Below are 22249 nucleotides of genomic sequence, written 5' to 3'. Positions count from 1 at the left end.
CTGGAGAGAGGGATAGTGTGTCTGGTGAGATGGGCTCTGGCTCTGGTGTTTCCGGTGGCTGTGAAATGTTGTCCTGGCTTCCCTGGCTGTTTTCCAGAAAGTCGTCCTTGGGTGCTGAGTCTTGGAGCTGTTGTAGTACGTCACAGTCTGTCTGTGAAGAGCTCGTTGGGCAGGGCTCAGCCGGGATAGTTTTCATGAGGAGAGCTTGTTTTGGCTGCGTGGTGTTATCATTGTCCATGTAGGATGTGTCAACCACAAGATGACTCTGAGGCTGACATGAAGTCCTGTGGTCACTCATATTCTGTCCAGGTGTGTGTGTGCCATTGAGGCTGAGTGGAGTGGAACACACCACTGAAGGATGACGGAGGGAGAAACAGATATTGTCCTTTAGCACTCTCGCACCAAGTTTGTTTGGGTGGAAGCCATCCAGTTTAAACAGTTGTCTATGGCCCCAGAAAATATTGAAGTTGTCGATGAAGTTGACTCCTTTTGTACCGCAGGTTCTTTGTAGCCATGTATTCAGCCCAAGCAGCCGTGAAAACATGTTAGTTCCTCTTGCTGGGAGTGGTCCACTGATGAACGACTGAACTTCAAGTCTTTGAAGTGTTTCAAAGAGTTCACTGAAATCCTTCTTAAGCAGTTCTGACTGCTCTTTCCGAATATCGTTCTTCCCCGCGTGGATGATGATTCGATTTGCAGTCTTGTGCTTCATCAGAATGTTCTGAAGTTCCTTGTTCACATCAGAGACGGTTGCTTGAGGAAAGCAGCATGTAGTTGTAGTCCTGCTACTGATGTTTCTGATAATAGAGTCACCCACTATCAGAGTCCTGGGCTCGGCTGCGCTCTGAGCTGAGTGCCGCTGTCTGCTTGACCTCGAGCACCTGTTAGTAGCGATGTTAGCTGATGGCTGATATGATCTATGTTCAATCACATTTGGGGGTTCCTCACCCACATTCATTAATGCTTTAAATCGGCTCTCAAGATGTATATGGGGTGGTAGAATGCCAGTGTTTACAAGCCTTGTCACAGCCGTATCTGGGGTAGAGGATGCTACGGCAGCAATACGAGATATTCGTGACAATCTGATGTCTCGAGTGCCTTTGGGTCTCGCTCCGTTTTTTGCCATCGATTAGTCTGTCGATGTTACTGAAATCACTAACATTATATACCATTACACCAGGTTTAAATTTTTGCCGATATTATTTTACAGTAAGTTAAATTCTCTTTGAAAAGTATTTTTAAAAAAGACTCCAGTTCTCCCATAAGAAAGTTGTGATGGGAGAAACGAAGCTTTTCAAAGCTTTGAATAAATTAAACCAATTGCTTCGCAAAATGATTCACAGCTTACAAGCGTTTGTGACACAGCGCTGATGCCAGCTGGTCAAAACAGTGTTTGGAAATGTCAGTGTTTTGAAAGCAACCAGCACTAATAACACTAAAAGTGTTTTTATGGTTTACTCCAGTGGGGTTCCGTCCATATAAGCTGAGAATGCACCGCATACCCAGGCCATCAGAGAGAATGAGTTCACGGGCTAATTAATATAAACATGGGGGTCTTAATCTTACACTGTAAAAATTTTTCCTGTAAATTAACAGTAAAATACTGGCAGCAGGGTTTCCAGCTTCGTACTCCTTTGTAATCCTGCAGTTTCATTACTGTATTCGAAGTTACGTATTCTTTAACTTTAATATCTATATATGTACTTGTACAAATAAACTGGTATTGCAATATTTAATGTATAATATTTTCCCAAGGAAAAAAATAAATAAATAAAAAACAGGATCAAGAGGGTACTACTTACAGCACAAAATTTATTGACAAAATAATCTGAATACTTTAACAAAAAAGCAAATCATAACTGAACAAATAGAATAATCAGTCTTTTTGTGTTTCCCTAAAAACAGCCTTTAGTAAACAATGTGAAAACCTTTGAAGTTGATCTTAGTCAAAAGTCAATAGAAGTCAAAACCTGAATTTGGTACAGGAACAGGCCAAGAACATGCTTGGGGTGTACATTCCCCTAAAAACAGCCTTTAAGGAAAAGTATTGAAGATTTTAGTTTAATAGTCAATCCAAGTCAAAATCTGGCAAGTAACTGGAACAGGAACAGGCCAAAAATATTCCAGAATCTTCAAACTGATGCAGGTATAGTCTGAAAGAAAAAAAAAAAAAATGGGGGACGGGTTTTGTAAATAAAGTTTTAAAAAAGCAACATACATGTAATGCTACACTAGCAAAAATAATGATCATGAAAAATCTAGATTAAGATTGGGTTAGTTCATCCAAAAATGAAAATTCTGCCATTAATTACTCACCCTCATGTTGTTCCAAACCCACAAGACCTTCTTTATCCTTAGAACACAAAAGAAGAACTTTTTTGATGACAGAATGCTGTCAGATTTCTTTCTATAGACTGCCTTTGCAACTACAACTTTGACGCTTCAAAAACTTCATTAAGAGATCGGAAATGAATCCATATGAAGAGTGGTTTAGTCCAGATTTTCAGAGGAGAATTGATCGCTTCTTATGAAAACATTTAATTTAGGCTTTTACTGGCATGTAAACATTGATCAGCGAATATAAGCAGAAGAACCTCTTCCGGAATCTCAAACGTGCTGCATAACCAATGAGGTTCATTCTTGTGTGTTACGCAGCACGTTTTATCTTCCAGAAGAGGTTTGTTCTTGTGTGTTATTCAGGTTCGGTTGAGCTTCTGTTTATGTTCGCTGTTCAATGTTTACATGCGAGTAAAAGCCTAAATTAAATGTTTTCATCATTACAAGCGATCGATTCTCTTCAGAAAATTTGGACTAAACAGCTTAAATTCATATGGATTAATTTTCTGGTCACTTTATGAAGTTTTTGAAAAGCGTCAATGTGGTAGTTGCAAAGGAAGGAAATCTGACAACCTTCTGTCATCAAAAAGATCTCCATTTTTCTTCCGAAGATGAACGAAAGTCTTACGGGTTTGGAACGACCTGAGGGTGAGTAATTAATGACAATTTTCATTTTACAGAAATAAGTGTGTATGTGCAAATTTACTTACCTAGATGAAATCCCATTCGAAATCCACAAGATTTTTCAGGAGAGAGGCAACCTTTGGATTAACTGTTGCAGACTTTTTATTCACCACCTTGCCTCTGCCGGTCTTTGAGCCTCTTTCTGGGTTTATTCCAACAAAGCGTCTAAAGACAGTTATATAACAAATTACCATAGTATGCAAAAATCATGTGTCAAAATTCTTAAGAAGAAGATTGTGTGTCACACTTCTGAAGAAACTCCAATGTGCAAGAAGCCTCCTCTTGATACTGCAGGTTGAATACGTAGTACACAGCAAACAGCGTAGCAAGTGCAGTGACAAATGGTGACTGGACACAATCACAAATGACATGGCCCTCTAGGCTTATCATCCATCTTACAGCATTTGTCTCCTCTGCCATACCTAGAATAAAAACAGCAAAAAAAACAAAATATATAACAATAACGAAAATATTGGCACAACTCATTTCAAGATTTACCTTTGAGAAGACTACATTGTAAAGGGATAGTTCACCCAAAATTAAATTCTGTCATAGTTTACTGCTGAACACAAAGGAATATATCTGGAAGAATGTTTGTAACCCAACAGTTGTGGGTCAGCATTGACTTCCATAGTAGAAAAAAAAAAATACAACAGTGCAGAGAATTCAGCAGTGCAAAGAAATGTATACAGGTTTGAAACAACATTAGGGTGAGTAAATGACAGCATTTTCATTTTTGGGTGAATTATTCCTTAACAACTGTATACAATAGAAATGTTTTTATTGCATCTTCCCCATATGTCAATGTTTCTTCTTAAAAAATTAGTTCACTTTCAAATGAAAATTAGCACAAGTTTTACTCACCCTCAAGCCATCCTAGGTATATATGACTTTCTTCTTTCTGATCAACACAATCAGAAATACTTTAATAAATATCATGATGCATCCGAGCTTTATAATGGCAGAGTTCATGAGTATGAGCTGAAGAAAGTGCTTCCATACACACCCATCCATCGTAAACGTAGTCCACACGGCTCCGGGGGTTAATAAAGACCTGAAGCGAAGCGATGCATTTGTGTAAAAAAAAAAAAATCCATATTTAACAAGTTATGAAGTAAAATATTATAGTAAAATATTTAGCTTCCGCCATATATATACATATATATAGGTTATATTTGTGCTTCAAAATATGCTCAAAGTACAACAAGAAATGTATACATGACAAATTCCATTAAAAGAATTCAAGGCCTCGAAGTATGGACAATAATTTAGTTGATGTGTTTTGTTGGAAAAATGTTATACACTAAAACAGATACTTATTTAGATTAGATTGAGATTAAAATGTCATCATACCTGATTTAAAAATTTGAAGAAGCTTTCTGATTTGAATTACAGGTAAAATATCCTTAAGGTCTTCTTGCTGAACATATTTGAGGTCTTCTTTGCATTGGAGTCCTGAGCTTTGAAGACTGGAAACGATCTGTTGCAGAATGTCAGAAGACAGGCTGGGCAATGCCTGAAGAATTATACGTTCAACCTCCTCAAACCAGCTAGACATTGGTCTATATAGAAAAGAGAAAAGAGTGGTGCAGAATTAGTACAGGCATGCCACACACAGTGTACTCAAGGAATGGGTAGTAATCCAATATATTCCTTAGATCTACACAGCATGTTCTTTCTGCTGGTGTAATTCTGTAAACACCCATATTTGGAAGGCGAACAGCCTTATATTCCTGAGTAACAAAATGTAAAGACACATGCTGATGAATGAGAAGTAGCTTAATCTTTCCAACTACAAGCCCTTCATCAGAGTCACTGATCGATACAAACATGTTCTTTTTGTATTTTGTGCCTCTCACGGTAACATCACTGGCTACCTCAGTGTTCATAGGCTCAAAGTTCATATTTGAAACTGAGCATCTGATGTCTTCGCTGTAATCACCAGGGTAAAACTCTGTACTTTTCTCTACTTCAATGTCTTGTGGGAAGTAGCATACATATATGCCTGAAGAAGCTGATGCTTCTCAGCGAGTGTTCGACATAGATTCTTAAAGTTATGCGATTTGCGAGCACACTGTTTGAAATAAGAGTGTTTGCTTTCAAATCGCATTGTCCACAAACGAATTAGAGGGCCAAAGTGAAAAATCAGGTCAGGGTAATGACTGATGTAATGGTGTTTTGGTTTGAGAGGATGATTGGGAAAAGACTGCCATCGAGTATACAAATACTCATCAATTAGAACCTGCAAGTAAGCTATCTGACCAGCAGACACAGCAGGTGCACATACAAGTTCTAATATTTCTCCAGCTGCCATGTCTCATTTTCAGATAGATTTACAATCTTGTCTCCAATCAATCCTGGCAACATGCACAGTCAGCATCAGAAAACACGAATACATCAACAACATTTGGCTGATGAGGAAACTGACGACTGGGATGATTTAGCAGAGGAAGATATCACATACTGAGTGGCATGCTTTCTTGCAAAGCTTAAAGCACAATCAAATCAAACCTATTCTGCAATTAATTACATGGTGAAGCACACATCTACTTTGATCACTGATATTGTACGAAACTTGCAGACGAAGACAATGGCTCTGTAGGATCGACTTGGCCACTCAGATCAGCCTGATGTTAGTACCCTTACATGGATTAACGCAAAAAAAAAAAAAAAAATCTTCTGACTGAAATTTTTTCCTCGGCCAAACCCCATTCCACAGCCATACCTGTCACACACCCAGTGTAAGAGCCGTGTTTTTCATCTTGTAATTAGGATAAATTGCCTTCTTAATACGAGGTGACATTTCACTCAAAGTGATTTACAGGGGCATTTTCTTTTTACCTTTGTAAATGGGTCAGTGACAAAAAGGGGTTGGCAAGATGAGAAATTCAAGAACCTTTTAAAAACTTGTTTTAAAAGAATTCATCAGGTATTTTAAAATGCACACAGCGTATTTATGTTGATTTTATGTAGTTAAAAATGACATATGTACCATTTTTTACAAAAGTTAAGACTGAATGTAAATGAAAATGTCAAATGGTGTAACCGCCAAAGAATGAGAAATATTAAATATTTTATCCACCTAGATGGCATGTAAGCTTTCTCATAGAAATAAATACTTCATTTTAAAATATCACACGAAAATAGATTTTAGAGTTCTCTAAATGTACATTTTAATGCGTATTCGCAATATTTGGCAGAACATATGCTGAAAACACAAATTATTTTCTAAATAATCTTTGACAAATTATGTAAAAAATGTTTAAAAAAACCATATCATTGTACTAAACTAGAGGATTACATTTTATTCCACATTAATTTTCCTGTATATAATTGTAATTTTATGAAAAATACTGGTTACGCCAATTGACAAACCAGTTACACCACCTGACCATGTTGCTTCTACAGCCAAAGGCCATTGTTTGTTGAAGAAATTGACACTGAAAATCAAGCATGACTTGCAGAAGCTCAAAATAAGTTCAGCTGAATTGTTTTTTTTTTCTTTCAGTGCTAAAAAATAAATAAATCTGGCAACAGGAAATTATCATAGTGATGGACAGTGTACTCATGTCTCGTATTGTAATTTTAACTTTCATATTGTATTGTATTGAGGCATCTATTGGGGAAAAAGGGGCTCTTATATCATTAATTATAAAATGTCAGAAATTTAATGAATTGTATTTTACAGATGTAAATTCTAATCTTTGGTTAACATTTTTATCACAGAATTTGTTCAAATGTACTCACCCACTTCCTTCTGCTACATTATTAAATAATTTATGTATATTACATTATATTATATGATACCATAGATTGCTTAAAGGGATAGTTCACCCAAAAAAAAATTCTCCATGATTCCCTTCCCCACCTTTAAGCCATCCTAGGTGTACAGTATATGACTTTCTTCTTTCAAATGAATACAATTGAGTGACATTAAAAGTGAATGGGTGACATTCAATAGTCCAATAAACTGCATCCATCCTTCATAAAAAAGTGCTCCAGACAGCTCCAGGGGGTTAATAAAGGCCTCCTGAAGCGAATCAATGCGCTTTTGAAGAAAAATGTCCATATTCAAAACTTTATAAACCGTAATAGCTTCTGCTATCGGTCGTACTTATGCTCACGAGAGAGTGACATTCCAACGGATGATGTAGGATGTAGCGTAAGCACTGGTGAGAATATGCTAGTCTCACGAGAACCAAGTTTTGTTTACAGCAAAGGAAAACTAATCTCCTCTTGGCTTATATTGAAATCCTTCGACATTTTTCTTTACAAATCCTAATTTTGTACTTCTAATTTGTGACCAGTGCTTTGTTTTGCTCTCCCTCTCGATCCCATGTTCGTCACTTCTCACCAGAGCTTATGCTACACCTACGTCATCCGCTGGAACGCCACTCGTGGATGCATGTATGGCAGTTAGCAGAAGATACAGATTATTGTTTATAAAGTTTTAAATATGGATATTTTGCTTACAAAAGCACATTGATTCGCTTCATGAGGCCTTTATTAACCCCCAGAGCCTTCTGGAGCAGTTTTTGATGATGGATAAATGCAGTTTATTGGACTTCTATTGGACTGCTGAATATCACCCATTCACTGCCATTATAATGCTTGGAAGAGCCAGGAATTTTTTTGGTATAATGCTGATTATATTCGTCTGAAAGAAGAAAGCCATATGCACCTTGGATGGCTTGAAGGCGAGTAAATCAGATGGTAATTTTCATTCTTGGGTGAACTGTTCCTTTAAAATGTTAAGTGAATGGAATAGAAATATGCATTAAAGCTAGCCCAAACATTTCAAAAACACTAATGTTGTGCAACATAATTATTTTATCCTAGACTTACAGAGCTTTAATAATAAAATTGTAGATAAAGAACCACTTTCTCAAAAAAATATAACATTTAACACTTGAAAATAGTTTCAAATGGTTGGTTAGTTTATATTACATATTTAATCAGCAACATAAACTAGTGATATTTGACTAAAATGGCCAATAACAAAAAGGCTTGTAATAGGAGTCAAATGGTGTAACCTGTTGCACCACTTGACATTTCAATCAAATTTGACATGCATTTTCATGGACACCAATGCAAGTACATGGCCTTGGTGGGAATATTTCAAATGTAATTTTTAAAGCTAATACTCATTTTCATAATAATGATGAATTATCAATGTATTTCTGAGGTCATACCATACCATACACAAAAAAAAGTAGCGTCACATCATTGACCCAAATGCATTTTTCTAATTTTATTAAGAGTATGCAGTGTTTCCTATAGGACTTACTCCAGCTGTGGTGGCAGGACTATTTCCCATGGACCACACCCCCTCACCAGCCAACAATCACCTGCACTCAAAATTGAATTTATCATAACTAAAAAAAGACAAGTAAATAGTAAATAATAAGAACATATAAATGAATTACAACCAATAGCACAAACAAAAACAAGAACAAGATAAGTTAAATTATTAGTACTCACATTTTTTTTCAGTTAGGTCTAACTATAATCTATTCAACTGTAAAATAACACTGGATAGTCTTCACTGCATAATGAAAGGCAGCAGCAGGTTTATTTAGGCTGCTGTCTCTTTAAGACCTCATGCACAGATCTAATAATGTTACACATGGTTCTATGCTGTCTTTTCTTTTTAGGAGCGCTTGTCCTCCTAATTTAAAAAAAATTAGGTGCACCTTCAGATCAATACTCAAATTCTGATACAAAATTATCCTTCCTAATACGAGGTGACATTTGACTCCTTGAAGTGACTTACAGGGGTATTTTTCTTTTACCTTTGCAATGGCATCATTTTCATCTTTGTCAAATTAAAAAAATATGGTCATAAGCTTTTTAAAATTTCTATTTAAAACCATAATAAGAAGTAGAATGAGACAAATAAGTTACCAATGAAACATTGAAATTAGTATTAATAAAACATTAATTCATACTACAGAGGTGGCACAGAAGAACACAAAAGTGGTTTGTACATTTTCAGAGGCTCAGATGTGGCATGAATTCAATTAAATTCATAGATTCATGTGGAGATTAGAGTTTTAAATATAAAATTTTGAATACAGAAATATTAAATGATTTAAATAACTGAAATTAAATTAAATAAAAATGAAACTGAAACCACCAGCAGGTGGCGGCAAGTCACTGATTTTATCACTGAATCATTCATTCAATTGATTCATTCGAACGGCTGATTCATTCAGGAATGAAGCAAGAAGTGACAGTCTTTATGAAGGAGTAATCATGAATCACTGACTCACTAGATTCGTTCAAAAACACACTTTTAGAGATGTGCAGCGGCTCAGCTGTCACTTTATTTAGAACTATTCTCGTCGATGATATAGAGCAAAATCAAACATTACTTGTTTATTGATCTGGGGGCGTATTACAAAGTTTCTTATCTTAGGTCTTAATTTAAGATATGATGTGTTAAATTAGGATTTTTCGCAAACTCGTATTACAGAAACAAATCTTAACTTGATTTGGGATTCGTATCCTATCTTTGAAAAATATATCTTATCTCTAGTTATGAAATCTTAAATTACACTATCAAGTTCGACAATCCACTCTCAGGTCTGTTACCAAGCAACCAACACTGCGCGAGCTGCTGATGAAGTAAACAAAAAACCGTAAGGCATTAGTCACTGACAGATGAATATTTAAGTCAAGTTCACGTAAACTCTTCTCTCCACTGTGGTTGTCTGTAATCCTCCATTCAGTGCATATGACACTTTTTCCTCACTGTGCATATGACAATAAACGTTTTGAATCTTGAATCTTTGAATCTTCAGTACTCAAACTGCGTGCCGCGTTCGGTTACAAGTCAAGACGATGAAAATCTATGCAAGATTATTAGATGTTTCTAATATTATACTTGATCTGTAAATAAAGATAAATGGTTTTGCATAAAATAACTTTATCTTGCAGGACTTTATCTTCGTGCTGTTTTCAAAGTCGTGTTGTGTCTGTTAGATCACAACACTGGACTAGAGAGCACTATGTTCTTAACGAGCACAGTAACTGAAAATTAAAACTGGCACACAAAGTAATGATCAGGTCAACACACATTGAAGTATAAAAATTCAACACTGATTTAAAAAAAAAAACTACTCGGGTATCGGATCGATGTCGCTATCGGCAGATACTCAGAATTTTTGGTATCGGATCGGTATCGGTTCTGAAAAAGTGGTATCGAGCCACCCCTAGTCTGAAGTAATGAATTTAAGTAAAGGGGTGCAGAGCCAGAGGTGATTTTGTAGGCAAACATTAATGCCTTGAATTTTATGTGAGCAGCTATTGGTAGCCAGTGCAAATTGATGAACAGAGGTGTGACGTGCGTTCTTTTCGGCTCTTTAAAAATTAATCTTGCTGCCGCGTTCTGGATTAATTGTACAGGTTTAATAGAACTGGCTGGAGGACCTGCCAAGAAAGCATTGCAATAGTCCAGCCTGGACAGAACAAGAGCTCGAGCAAGGAGTTGTGAAGCATGTTCCGAAAGAAAGGGAACATGCTTCCCTTGATGTTGATGTTGAATAAAGCAAATCTGCAGGACCAGGCAGTTTTAGCAATGTGGTCTGAGAAAGTCAGCTGATCAACAATCATAACTCCAAGGTTTCTGGCTGTTTTTGAAGGAGTGATGGTTGATGTGTCTAACTGGATGGTGAAATTGTGATGAAGTGATCGGTTTGATGGAACCACAAGCTGTTCTGTCTTAGCCAGGTTGAGTTGAAGGTGATGGTCCTTCATCCAGCAAGAAATGTCTGTTAGACAAGCTGAGATGCAAGCAGCTATCATCAGATCATCAGGATGGAATGAGAGATAGAGTTGAGTGTCGTCAGCATAGCAGTGATATGAAAAGCCATGTTTCTGAATGACAGAACCTAGTGATGCCATGTAGACAAAGAGAAGAGAAGTGGTCCAAGAACTGAGCCCTGAGGCACCCCAGTAGCTAGATGTTGCAACTTGGACACCTCACCTCTCCAAGATACCTCGAAGGACCTGTCTGAGAGGTAATTGTCAAACCACTGGAGTGCGGTTCCTGAGATGCCCTTTACCAATAGGGTTGACAGGAGGATCTGGTGGTTAACCCTGTCAAAATCAGCGGACAGATCCAGCTAGTTAAGTAATGGAGATTTGGAAACCGCTCTTGCCAGTCTTAGGGCTTCAACAACTGAGAGCAAGGCAGTCTCGGTTTAATGTCCACTTCTGAAACCAGACTGGTTGCTGTCGAGGAGGTTGTTCTGTGTGAGAAAGGCAGAGACTTGGTTGAACACAAATCATTCAAGAGTTTTAGCAATGAAAGGAAGAAGGGAATCCAGTCTGTGGTTCTCTAAAAGAGATGGGTTAAGAGTGGGTTTCTTAAGTAGTGGGGTTATACGAGCCTATCTAAATGCTGAGGGAAAAACACCAGTGTGAAGGGATGTGTTAATGGTTATTAATATATTATAATATATTATGCATTATATGTTCAGATGAAAGGTTTCTCTGAATATCGCCGATATAAGTGTACTGTATGTACAGTTGGCTCATCTACAAACAATGACAGGTTTGAACGGCTGTAAGGAAAGCGCATGCAGAAAGCCCTTATATGGAGATGTTTTGGGTGTGTTTTATGCAAATGACTAACATTGTGCACCCGACCGCTCATTTAGAATTCTCCAGATTCACTAACATGAGAACAAGGTTAAGAACAAATCCGTAACTATACGCGTTGTGAATTAGGTGGAGATTTTTCATGAGAAATTCTTCTGTGCATACAAACATAAAATAATCCACAAAATATTTAGTGAATGAGACCCAATGTTAATGCCTTAACAAGAGTAAAAAAAAATAAGAGAAAAAGCAAAACAGTGATAACTCACCTTGTCTGCATCATGCATCCTGAAACACTGAAAATCACCAGTGTTCAGATGTGCTGAGATGCTGAATAGCTCTGACAGAAATGGGTTAAAAGATGTGCAGCTTCTGCTCTGTGTAGATATAAGTGACAGTGAATGATGACTCAACAACTGACTTTATGCAACAAAACATCAAAAGTATTAATCACAGTTCACTATAAACACAACACATTTATATACCTGACTGCTGCAAATCCAGTGCATTGGATCCAGTTCATTTCTAGTTCTTCTGCTGTATGACAGCATTTTACTCTCTACTGCTCTTCAGCTGGAGCACATGATGATGATGAGCTGATATCAGTCGTTTAATAAAATGTGTAGCAGCTCTCTTACTGCTCTGTTGATATTTCTTCAGTATCTGAATCCTCTCTTTTTGCTCGTCACTGTTTATATTCTTTTCTCATGTTCTTCCTTCTCACTCTCGCCTGGTCTTAGATTTGTTTTCTTTATTCTTCATCTCTCGGTCTCCAGTGTGTCAACTGCATCATCAGCTCCAGAGCTCCAGATGCAGAACTACACTTTTTCTACCCCGTTATGGTTTTCTCTTCTGTCTCCTTTCACGAGAAAATATTACACATCAAGATTATCAACTACAGACACAGGTGTCTTTTTGTTTCTCCTCTTTTTGTTTTATCTTCTCTTCTTCTCTCTGCTTCTCCGCTCCAAGTCTTTCTCGTTGAGATCTAACTTCATACTCTGCTCTGAGTCTCTTCTCTGTCTCTTTCTTCACTCTCTCAATCTTCTCTTGTATTTGTCTCTCCTCTTGTTGTTTTCTCTGCTCTTCATCTCTCTGTCTCTGCTCTTCTTCCTCTCGTCTGATTCTCTGAGCATCTTTGTACATCTGGTTACTGTAGTGTCCTCCTCCATTCTGCTCTATCATTGAGTCAATCTTCTGCAGGAGATCATTCACCTGCTCTCTGTTATTCAGATCTTTATTGTTGAAGACGTGATATCTGCCTCCACACTTCTGAACTAGATCTCTTAATCTGCAGTTCTGCTCAATGAGTTTCTCTACTGACTCTTCTTCCAGCAGATCTCCATGAGTGAAGAGAATGAAGGAGTATTTTAACACTCCCTCACCAAACATCATCTCAATCATCTGAGGAATCTCCAGCTCATGTTCAGTGAACCACATAATCACAGGAAACACAATGAGGAAAGCGTGCGGTCCAGGACTGGATATATAAACACTTCTGGCTATCTCTGTCAATGAGTCGTCAGGATTCATCTGTGTGTCAAAGAATCCAGGAGTATCCACTACAGACACAGATCTGCATGAAACAGTGGCGTGAACAACTGAGGATTTATGCGTCACTGAATTTGTACTTATCACAGATCTGAACTCTTTCTGTCCCAGGATTGTGTTTCCAGCTGCACTCTTCCCAACTCCAGTTTTACCCAGAAGAACAATCCGTCTGGATAAACGTCTGTCAGCAGGAGCGTCTGGTTCAGGACAAAACCAGGGAGAAAAAAAGTGAATAAACTTGAGTCTAAAGATCAATAATTCACTCACTATATACCAACACATGATGTTCAACAGATTTAATTTAAGTGCAAGTTTGGCTTGTGTAGCTGTCTAGTTATATATGAAACTCAAGAGTCATTCAGTGAAGAAAAAAAATGCAGTTCATAATAAATGTAATCCAGTTTCTGGAACATTTTAATATATGATTTTAATAACACTCACCTTTCAAGCTCTGAGTAATTTTTACAAGTAGCAGTCTAGCTTGTTCACTCGGTCCTCTCGTCTTGTTGTTGAACACGTGGTATCTCTGATCATATTTCTGAACGACTTTCTTCAGTGGCTCAGACAGATTAATATATTCTTCTATAGTCGTGTTTTCTTCCTCCAGTTCGTCTCCTCTGGTGAAGAGAATCCAGGTTTTCTTCAGGCGCTCGTCTCCCAGCAGCTGCTCAATCTTCTCCACACTTTTCCTCTCTTTCCCAGTGAATCTGTCAGCTTTGATCACCAGCAGAAACACACAGAGACCTGATTCACATCTCTGAAGAACCTCTTTGTATTTCTGCTGAATCTCATCATCACTCATCTCTGTGTTAAACAGTCCTGGTGTGTCATAAACAGTGAGCCGTCGTCCACAGACAGTCCCAGACTCCACAGCTACGTCTCGTGTGACTGACGTAGAGCTCTTCTTTGATTTGAAAGCTTCTCGTCCCAGTATTGTGTTTCCTGAAGCACTTTTCCCAATTCCTGTTCTTCCCAGTAACACCAGGTTCAAACCTCCGATCATTTCTGCCATTATCGATGTGTGCCCTAAAGCTGAAAAGTGCTGCAAGACAGAAATGTACACACACAGTTGTGTTGGTCAGCAGATGGTGTGGTCTTGCACCTGACACAGCAGATGAATCCCACTGCTTACCTGTTAATCACACAGTCAATGACTCACAAACTGTTAACGCCACGTCTTTGACTTGGGTGGGTTGGTTTTATATTCGCACATTCACAACATTCACACATTTCTGCGTTACTTTCTAATTAAATGTGCAATAAAGTTATTTTTGCAAATTCTAATCAGCAATCACAATTTTTTTCACAATCGATCAAAATAGGCAAGTATTGTTTTAATGTCATATTTACTTGTGAATGTCCGCTGAATGTCCAATGATCACAATGTTTGTGATTAACAAAGTAATTGAATGCAATAGTGTGCGAATATAAAACCAACTTTACCCAAGTGTTGTACATTCAGCGGACATTCACAAGTAAATATGACATTAAAACAATACTTGCACATTTTGATCGATTGTGAAAAAAAATGTAGTAGGTTGACAATGATGTCGCTGATTAGAATTTGCAAAAAAATAACTTTATTGCACATATAATTAGAAAGTTATTGAACGCAGAAATGTGTGAATGTGTGAATATAAAACCAACTTTACCCAAGTAAACTGGATCTGAGCAACAGTGTGGCCTAACAACAATTTTACATTAATGCCAATCGCATACACAAATAATCGGATTTGGACTGACAATGTGAAAATAGCGCTCATGCTCGTTTAGCCTATATATTCAATATCACGACTTTACCCTTATTTACACAAGTCAAAATAGGAGCTAGTGGAAAAACATTATTTTAAACTTACCTTACAGGGAAATATCGTCTGAGGTAATGTTTGTTTGAACTATTTCAATTTCGTTTCGAGACCTAGCATGGGAAGCACAACTGGCCAGACAACAGTCAGCGCAGCGTCTTCTTCTTCAGATTTGATCTGCGCGCGGCACCCGGCTGAGACGCGCACTACCGCCCCCTACCTGCCTGGAGACAGAAAACACCAACTGAAGTCACTAGGTGTGTTCGACTGGAGACGGCGCCGCGCAGAATGATCAGCGTATGACATCAAAGTACCGCGAGAGCAATTCGAAAGCTTAGGATGTATCTGCTCTCTTATCGCTCTCGCGGTACTTTGATGTCATACGCTGATCATTCTGCGCGGCGCCGCTTCAAGTCAAACACACCTACCGTTAACCCAAGTAGCTCCAGAGTGCACCCTGGATGATGGTGCGACACATTAAGGTGGGGAGTAATAATACAGCAGAGTTATAGACCCTTTAGGTGTGTTGGACTTCATGCGGCGCCGCAGACCTATCGGCGAGAGCAGAAAGCGGAGACGTCAAGTCGGACGTGTTTTTTTTATTATTATTAAATGTGACTCAATATAACATTGTGACTACAGTAAAAAAAAAAAAAAAAAGCTGTTCTAAAAACAGATTTGTGGGCAGTATTTTTTTATTATTATTATGCAAAAATTATACAAAGGTTTGTACAAGCATATACAACTCACAACAAGTACAAAAACAAATAAACATTCATGAGAATGTGTAAAGTGAAACAATTCATGCCAGGGGTAAAATTACAACAATTTAAAGTAACAAAAAGCTTAATAGGTCTTTCTTGCTTTTTTGTTCTTAATTTTATCTAATGTAGTAGTACCATTTTTTAATTTATTTTTATAAAATGTTCAATGTTTGGCCTAGCTTCCATTTTTTCACACGATTGTGATATTTTCCTAGTAAAATAAGATTTGTGAGCTGTATTGGAATTTAAGATGATAGAAACACACGTCATTGTTGTCATGTGGTGAATTTGGCCAATGGTGAAACAGCTGTGTCGTCATCAGCGCTCCCGCAGTCGCTCTGGAGAAACTGCGCGAGCGGAGTCAGCCGGCTGCTCTCGAAACGCTCTCACGGTACTTTGATGCCACACTTGACAGTGACTTAGGCCGTTTCTCAGGCTGCATCCTCCGGAGGTCACATTTGTAGGCTGCATACGTCATCAAGCCTGGTTTATTTCAGTTAACTGAGCATTATATTCACGAGTCAAAAGCATGCTACAACAATTTACACTTAACTAAGAATAATGGTCAAATTTATAACTGTTAATATTCTAAAATAAGATCTTCTTTATGACGTATGCGGCCTACAAATGCGACCTCCGGAGGATGCAGCCTTCCATTTGAGAAACGGCCGTCGGCGCCGGGTCAAGTCGGACAAATTTTCTAACCGGCATGCACTTCTTCAAGTCAGCCGCCGATCGGTTTTTATGGCGCCGCATGAAGTCGAACACACCTTTTTTCTGTTAGTAAACACTGTGATGTTTTTCTGTGGGCGGGGCTTGGAGGCAGAAAGATTCCGCTTCACTAACGCTAGCTATGAAGTTTGTTTACCTTGTTTTTTTAACAATGGCTGGAGAAAATCCGATTTTACCTGCATATGTAAGGTCACTCACTGTGCACGACCATGATTGTTATTTAAATAAGTTAACTTTAAGGGACAAAGTCAGATTGGCCGACATTATGCTCATGGATGGACGATCTGACAGGATTAACATTAGGCTTGTTTGAGATGAGCAAAATCTGCGCAGAACCGATCGCCGGTGATCACCGCGAGATGCATGCCGGTTAGAAAAGTGTCTAAGTTACGTCCGACTTGCTCTGATGTCACGCTGACTTGTGCCAAAAACTCTCGCGACAGCGAGGCGGCTGTGTCGGATTGAGCAGTCGTGCGCAGTTGCTCTCCACCGACTGCGCTGATCAAAAGCATGATGGGAAACGACTGACTGACGACACAGCTGAATGCTCATTGGTTCAGACAACCGTGACTCTGCGTTCTCTTCTAAAATGTTTTATTTTTTTAATCTGATTTCATGGATTATGTATCTAAATTATGCATGAATATTTCCAAACACTATGACAGTGCAATCTCTGTGTGAGATATGTGATTGTTGCCATATTTCAATAAAAATCTAAAATACACGTTTGTATTGAAGTAGAAATGGATGACAAATACGTTTCAGACGAGGCGAGGCGCATCTCAAACAAGCCTATTACCTCCGATTGAGTGACTAGTTAGAGGAACCTAACCAGTAGTAAAGAGAAACTCACCTGTGTCTATCTAGTCATGAAGATGCACATATATTTAAACTTCAGCGGGCTATTTTTACAGCTAACGTTACGTGAGAGTGAACTGGGCCAAAATACAAAAAGTTAAACATTCAATGTGATGGATATTATTTGAAGATGTATGAATAATGGCCAAATAGTTAAAGTATATACATCCTGTAAATTATGTAAATTAAAATTACAATACTTTACATACAGTACATTTAAAGGAAGATGTGAATAATTTCTGGAAATAAAAAAAATCCAGAAATTAATTTTGAACTTTCTGTATTTGATTATTATTTCTTACCAAGTTCTTAGAAAGTCCAGCCACTATCAATCAAAACAATTACAGATGATTAAGCATACACTGTAAAAAATGTACTGTAGAATTTACAGGATGTTACTGACAAAAAAGTTGCCAATAAAATCTTGTAAAAATGATGTTAATTGCTGTAAAATGGATTACAGTATAATACTGCAAAGCAAATCACAGTTAATTGCTGTATGTGAAATACAGTAATTTGTAGTATTTTTTACAGTAACTTTGAATTAAACTTGTAATTTATATTACAGCAATATTTTGTAATCTCACGAAAGTACAGTATTTACCTGGCAACAAAAGTTGCCAATAAAATCCTGTAAATATATTTTACAGCAATATTTTGTAATCTCACTAAAGTACAGTATTTACCTGGCAACAAAAGTTGCCAATAAAATCCTGTAAATACACCTAAATCCAAGATGATGTTGTAATAATTTAACAATGAAAATGCTGCAAAGAATAATTTTAACAGTAAACGGTAAAATACTGATTTAAATGAATTATCATGAGAACTATCTTAATACATTTACAAATGAATAAAAACCAAGTCAAAGATGTTGCAAATAAATATTTATTAAAACTGGCAGAAAGACATTGCAAGGCTTTTACTGGTAAAAATAAAAATGTCAGTCTTTCAACAGTTAAAATCTTATCATAAAAATAACATAGCATCACAAAATAACTACAAATAACTGTTATATCACAAAAAATTCTGAAAAAAGCCAATCAACAGAATTTGTATAATTTTGGTTAAAGGATTAAAATAAAATGCTGGAAGCAACATTATACCACAAATTCTGTTGTTTGAGCTTATGTTATATTAAATTTAGAATATTCCTGCAAAAGACAATTTAATAAATACATACTGAAAGTCCATCAACTTTCTGAGATGAGCACACACATGAGGGTTATCCCTCTTCTCTGAGACCTTTCCACTTGTTTTGCCTCGGTGTATTCGTCTTGTATCCAGTGAGTGTTGTGATTCCAACAAAACATCTGCACATAAAAACAAGCAGAAGCTTTAGAATAAAGTTCAGTATTGAATGAAACTAGCTCAATAAAATAAATGTAAAAATGCCACTTATACAATACTTAAACTAAATAAGTAACCTTTTTCACAAATGAAATTACTCAAGTAAAACATGTTACCTTTGAAATTAATTAAAGTGTGCAAAAGACGCCTGCTCCCGGGACGCCAGACTGAAGTTGTAATAAGACTGAAAATCCAGCCGCAGTTGAGGTATGAATTCACAACCATGTGACCCTCGAATAGGCCTAGTCAAAAGCCACTGGGTGCACCTGAAATAAATAAATAGAAGCAATAATGTAACTTACAATACAGTATTTCAATATAAAATGTAATCTAAAATACAAGTTTATCAAATGATTTACAAGAGAATTAATACATTACCTAATATAATCAGCTTCAGAGAGTCTTGAAGCATCAAACATTTCTCCACATCAGCTGCTATTCTTTGCACCTACAAGAAATAATGAAAATTATCTTGTGATTTAAAAAAAAAAATGCATTTACATAAATGAGACCAAAATGAACACCCAAAAAGGCATATATTTTAAAATAAACTTTTACATTTGATTAATAAATTCAATTATAGCAATACATTGTAGAACTGTACCACCAATCAAATTAAATAATTTATAATGCAAAATTACAACTGTTATGACATTAATGTTTTACATTACAAATAAGAAATGTTGGAAAAATGCAATGATACTTTTTAAACGTGAAACTAAACCGCCATTAGGTGGCAGCAAATAATTTAATGAGTGAGTCAATTGAGTCATTCATTGAACCGATTCGTTCAGAATGCTGAATCATTCAGTAAAAACACAGCTGAGTTTTGCTTTGATCTTTGTTTGTAACGATTTTCGTTGGTGAAATAAAACAACAGTCAATATTGTGTCTAAAAAGTAAGTAACTTCATGTTAACTAATTGTTTATTGAACTACGTAACATTTGCAATCGTGATAATCAGCAACAGATCACTTGTTATGCTACTTAACAATATCATGTGTTATAAATAAACTCAACAGTTTGAACATTTACCTCATGTTTCTTCCGTGAGTTTGTGTGCGCCGTTAAGGTTATTTGTTTGTTGAATGTAACATTAGCAAAATCAGAATCAGTCTTGCGATTCGATGCTGCCCTAGTTATTTTTTTTCACTCGAGTTTTAATCAGGCTAACTTGTCTAATCAGGCATGTAAAGATGTATTTCACAAAAAAATTGCCCCGGACAAGCTTTAATGTCGAGTACAACTACAGTGGATAGACACAATTTCTCATTTACATGTAGTTTCTAATTATAGTAAGATGTCACGTCAATATGGTACAGTTGAACACATATAAACAAATGAAATTTCACATATTTTGCTGTTCGTCAGTTATTTCGACAGATAGTAGTTAACGTTACTATGATAATCGTTCACACTGGGCATTACGTTAAAAGTTGGGAATACGGATCCGGGAATATAATGTTGTCATTTCGGAGTCGCCAAACCCGCGTGACTGTCACATTCCCAGACAGCACACGTACGTCTGGCCGACGTCGGCCCGATGTACAAAATTTCGTCGGCACGATGTCGCTCAGGGATCGTTTGCTAATCGGCAATACGTCGCCGCGACGTCGGCCTCTGATGGGATATGCCCTCCGGCCGATGTTGGGATGACGCAGCTGTAAATCCCGGCCGCTCTGCGTGGACGCGGTTCACCGGCGTTTTGCTCATCGTTACGGACCACCTGCAGCTGCCGCCGCTGGTTTATAATAAAACAATACACACCACTCTCAAGAACAGCTGCAACTTTATTAATATTTTCATTTAACACATTACACATACAAATACATTTACATTTACCAGATGTTTTGATCAAAAGCGGATAATTCACGATTATTTGTAGTCTTTTGAAAATTAACCATGATTTTACCACAGCATTTGCAGTAAAACCATAGTTACAACATTTGCCATAATTTCAAAAACTATGGTCACTATAGTCATAGTTACCAGTTTTACTGAAGTATTACTACAATGTTACTATAGAATATGACATCGAAGCATGGTTTCAAAAATAAAAAAACACATGGTTACTATAATCATGCTTGCTACAGTTTTACTATAGTAAAACCATGGTTAAATATTGTATAAGTATAGCACTTTTCACAATACTTATCATTTCAAAGTAGGTTTACAGAATATGCATATTTCAAGGTTACAATTTAAAACATCCTTTAATCAGCCAGAGGTGACTGAGACTCACTGGGAAGACCATCTTCTGGCAACAAAATAATGTCCATATGACAGTAGTTCATAAAACAAGTCAAACAGCACACTGTCAGCATCGAAGGCTATCTTCATGGCAAAAACTGAGTTACAATAATACAACAGTTGCATAAACACAAATTAAAAACCAGGCAAACAATAAATAAGCAGTTAAAAATTTTAAATAGCATGATAAAAATTCTAAAATATTTTTATTTAAAGTCTCTATTTTTGTGTTCAGTTAAACATTATCCTTCAACATTATTAAAGGGTAAGTTCAACAATTTTCAGTCCATTTTGTATTGTTACAATGTTGGTAACATATGTAAAGAACAATGTTTATTCTTTCTCCAAGATACCCAGTGTATTTGTCAGCAAAACTGATGCAAAACAGCATTTTTTCATTTAGATGCTGCAAAAGTGTTTGTGTCATTTTGTCAAAACTCATTTCATTTTGCATCATCTTGCGAAGTGCTGCTTACAAATAAAAGGGGACAAATAGGGTCTATATAACTCAGAGAAAGAGTAAATATTGTTCATTTACAGATATTACAGAAGTTGCAATAATACAATAGCGGTTGAAAATCGTCAAACTTACCCTTATAGGCAATATAAGGATAATATTTGTTTTGTGTGTCCAGTGTTTTGTGTGTCCATGTACAGTTGCCATCATCTGTAGTCTTTGTGAGTGTTGGCATCTTCACAAGTGAGTTTGGATCCAAACTGGAGCTGGCTTCATCTCTAGTAACCTCGGATGGGCATCCTAAGATAGAAACAGGAAATCAAAAGAAGAAAGTTTAGCATAGCTGCTGTTCATATTATTCAGACATATAACTGGAGTGCAAGGTTATCAGATGTGTTGTGTGAATACTTGGCTAAAACTACACATGCCACAGTATATTTAAGTGGGTGGAACATCATATTTGTAATTTACACTACTGTTAAATGTTTGGGGTCAGTAAGATTTTTACGTCTTTGAGAGAAGTCTCTTCTGCTCACAAAGGCTGCATTTATTTGATCAAAATGAAGTAAAACTATTTAACAACAGTTTTCTGCATATTATGCAATGTAATTTATTTCTGTGATCAAAGCAGAACATTCATTACTCCAGTCTTCAGTGTCACATGATCCTTCAGAAATCATTCTGATACGCTGATTTGCTGCTCAAGAAACATTTCTGATTATTATCAATGTCAAATGCTGTACTGTTTTAAAACTTTATTCACCAAAGAATCCTGGAAAAATGAAGCAGCACAGCTGTTTTCAACGCTGATAAGAATCAGAAAATTAAAATGATTTCTGAAGGATCATGTGACACAA

At 36.9% G+C, this 22249-nt stretch overlaps 1 protein-coding gene across 7 annotated transcripts; it reads right to left on the bottom strand.

Moving 5' to 3' along the window:
• Positions 1 to 1805: 1805 nt before the first annotated feature.
• Positions 1806 to 15143, bottom strand: LOC131529677 (GTPase IMAP family member 4-like). Of its 7 annotated transcripts, none has more exons than XM_058759497.1 (7): positions 13618 to 14342; positions 12111 to 13373; positions 11895 to 12002; positions 11009 to 11273; positions 8309 to 8369; positions 4375 to 4583; positions 4028 to 4075 (listed from the first exon to the last, which is right to left on the bottom strand). In XM_058759497.1, exons 1-2 carry the CDS (start codon positions 14186 to 14188, stop codon positions 12517 to 12519), a joined length of 1428 nt encoding a protein of 475 aa, XP_058615480.1. In that variant the 5' UTR covers positions 14189 to 14342; the 3' UTR covers positions 4028 to 4075; positions 4375 to 4583; positions 8309 to 8369; positions 11009 to 11273; positions 11895 to 12002; positions 12111 to 12516. The 7 variants fall into 7 exon arrangements, 6 of the variants coding, with proteins under 6 accessions (XP_058615480.1, XP_058615484.1, XP_058615479.1 ...); XM_058759501.1 differs by having other exon boundaries at positions 11895 to 11997; XR_009268165.1 differs by lacking the exons at positions 11009 to 11273; positions 11895 to 12002; positions 12111 to 13373; positions 13618 to 14342 and adding exons at positions 1806 to 2153; positions 3048 to 3186; positions 3269 to 3443 and having other exon boundaries at positions 3886 to 4075; positions 8309 to 11000.
• Between the last annotated feature and the right edge of the window lie 7106 nt (positions 15144 to 22249).

This window comes from Onychostoma macrolepis, chromosome 22 (assembly GCF_012432095.1).
Source record: "Onychostoma macrolepis isolate SWU-2019 chromosome 22, ASM1243209v1, whole genome shotgun sequence".
Taxonomy (NCBI): Eukaryota; Metazoa; Chordata; class Actinopteri; order Cypriniformes; family Cyprinidae; genus Onychostoma; species Onychostoma macrolepis.
Note: the sequence above shows the minus strand (reverse complement) of the source record. Positions and strands in the feature narration are given on the sequence as shown.

Bases quoted from the DNA above. Each gene is read 5' to 3' on its own strand.
- LOC131529677 (XM_058759496.1), bottom strand. From the start codon at position 14,188: ATGGCAGAAATGATCGGAGGTTTGAACCTGGTGTTACTGGGAAGAACA. The intron at 13,374-13,617 runs GTGAGTGTTATT...GTCCTGAACCAG, and splicing joins AATTACTCAGAGCTTGAAAG to ACGCTCCTGCTGACAGACGT.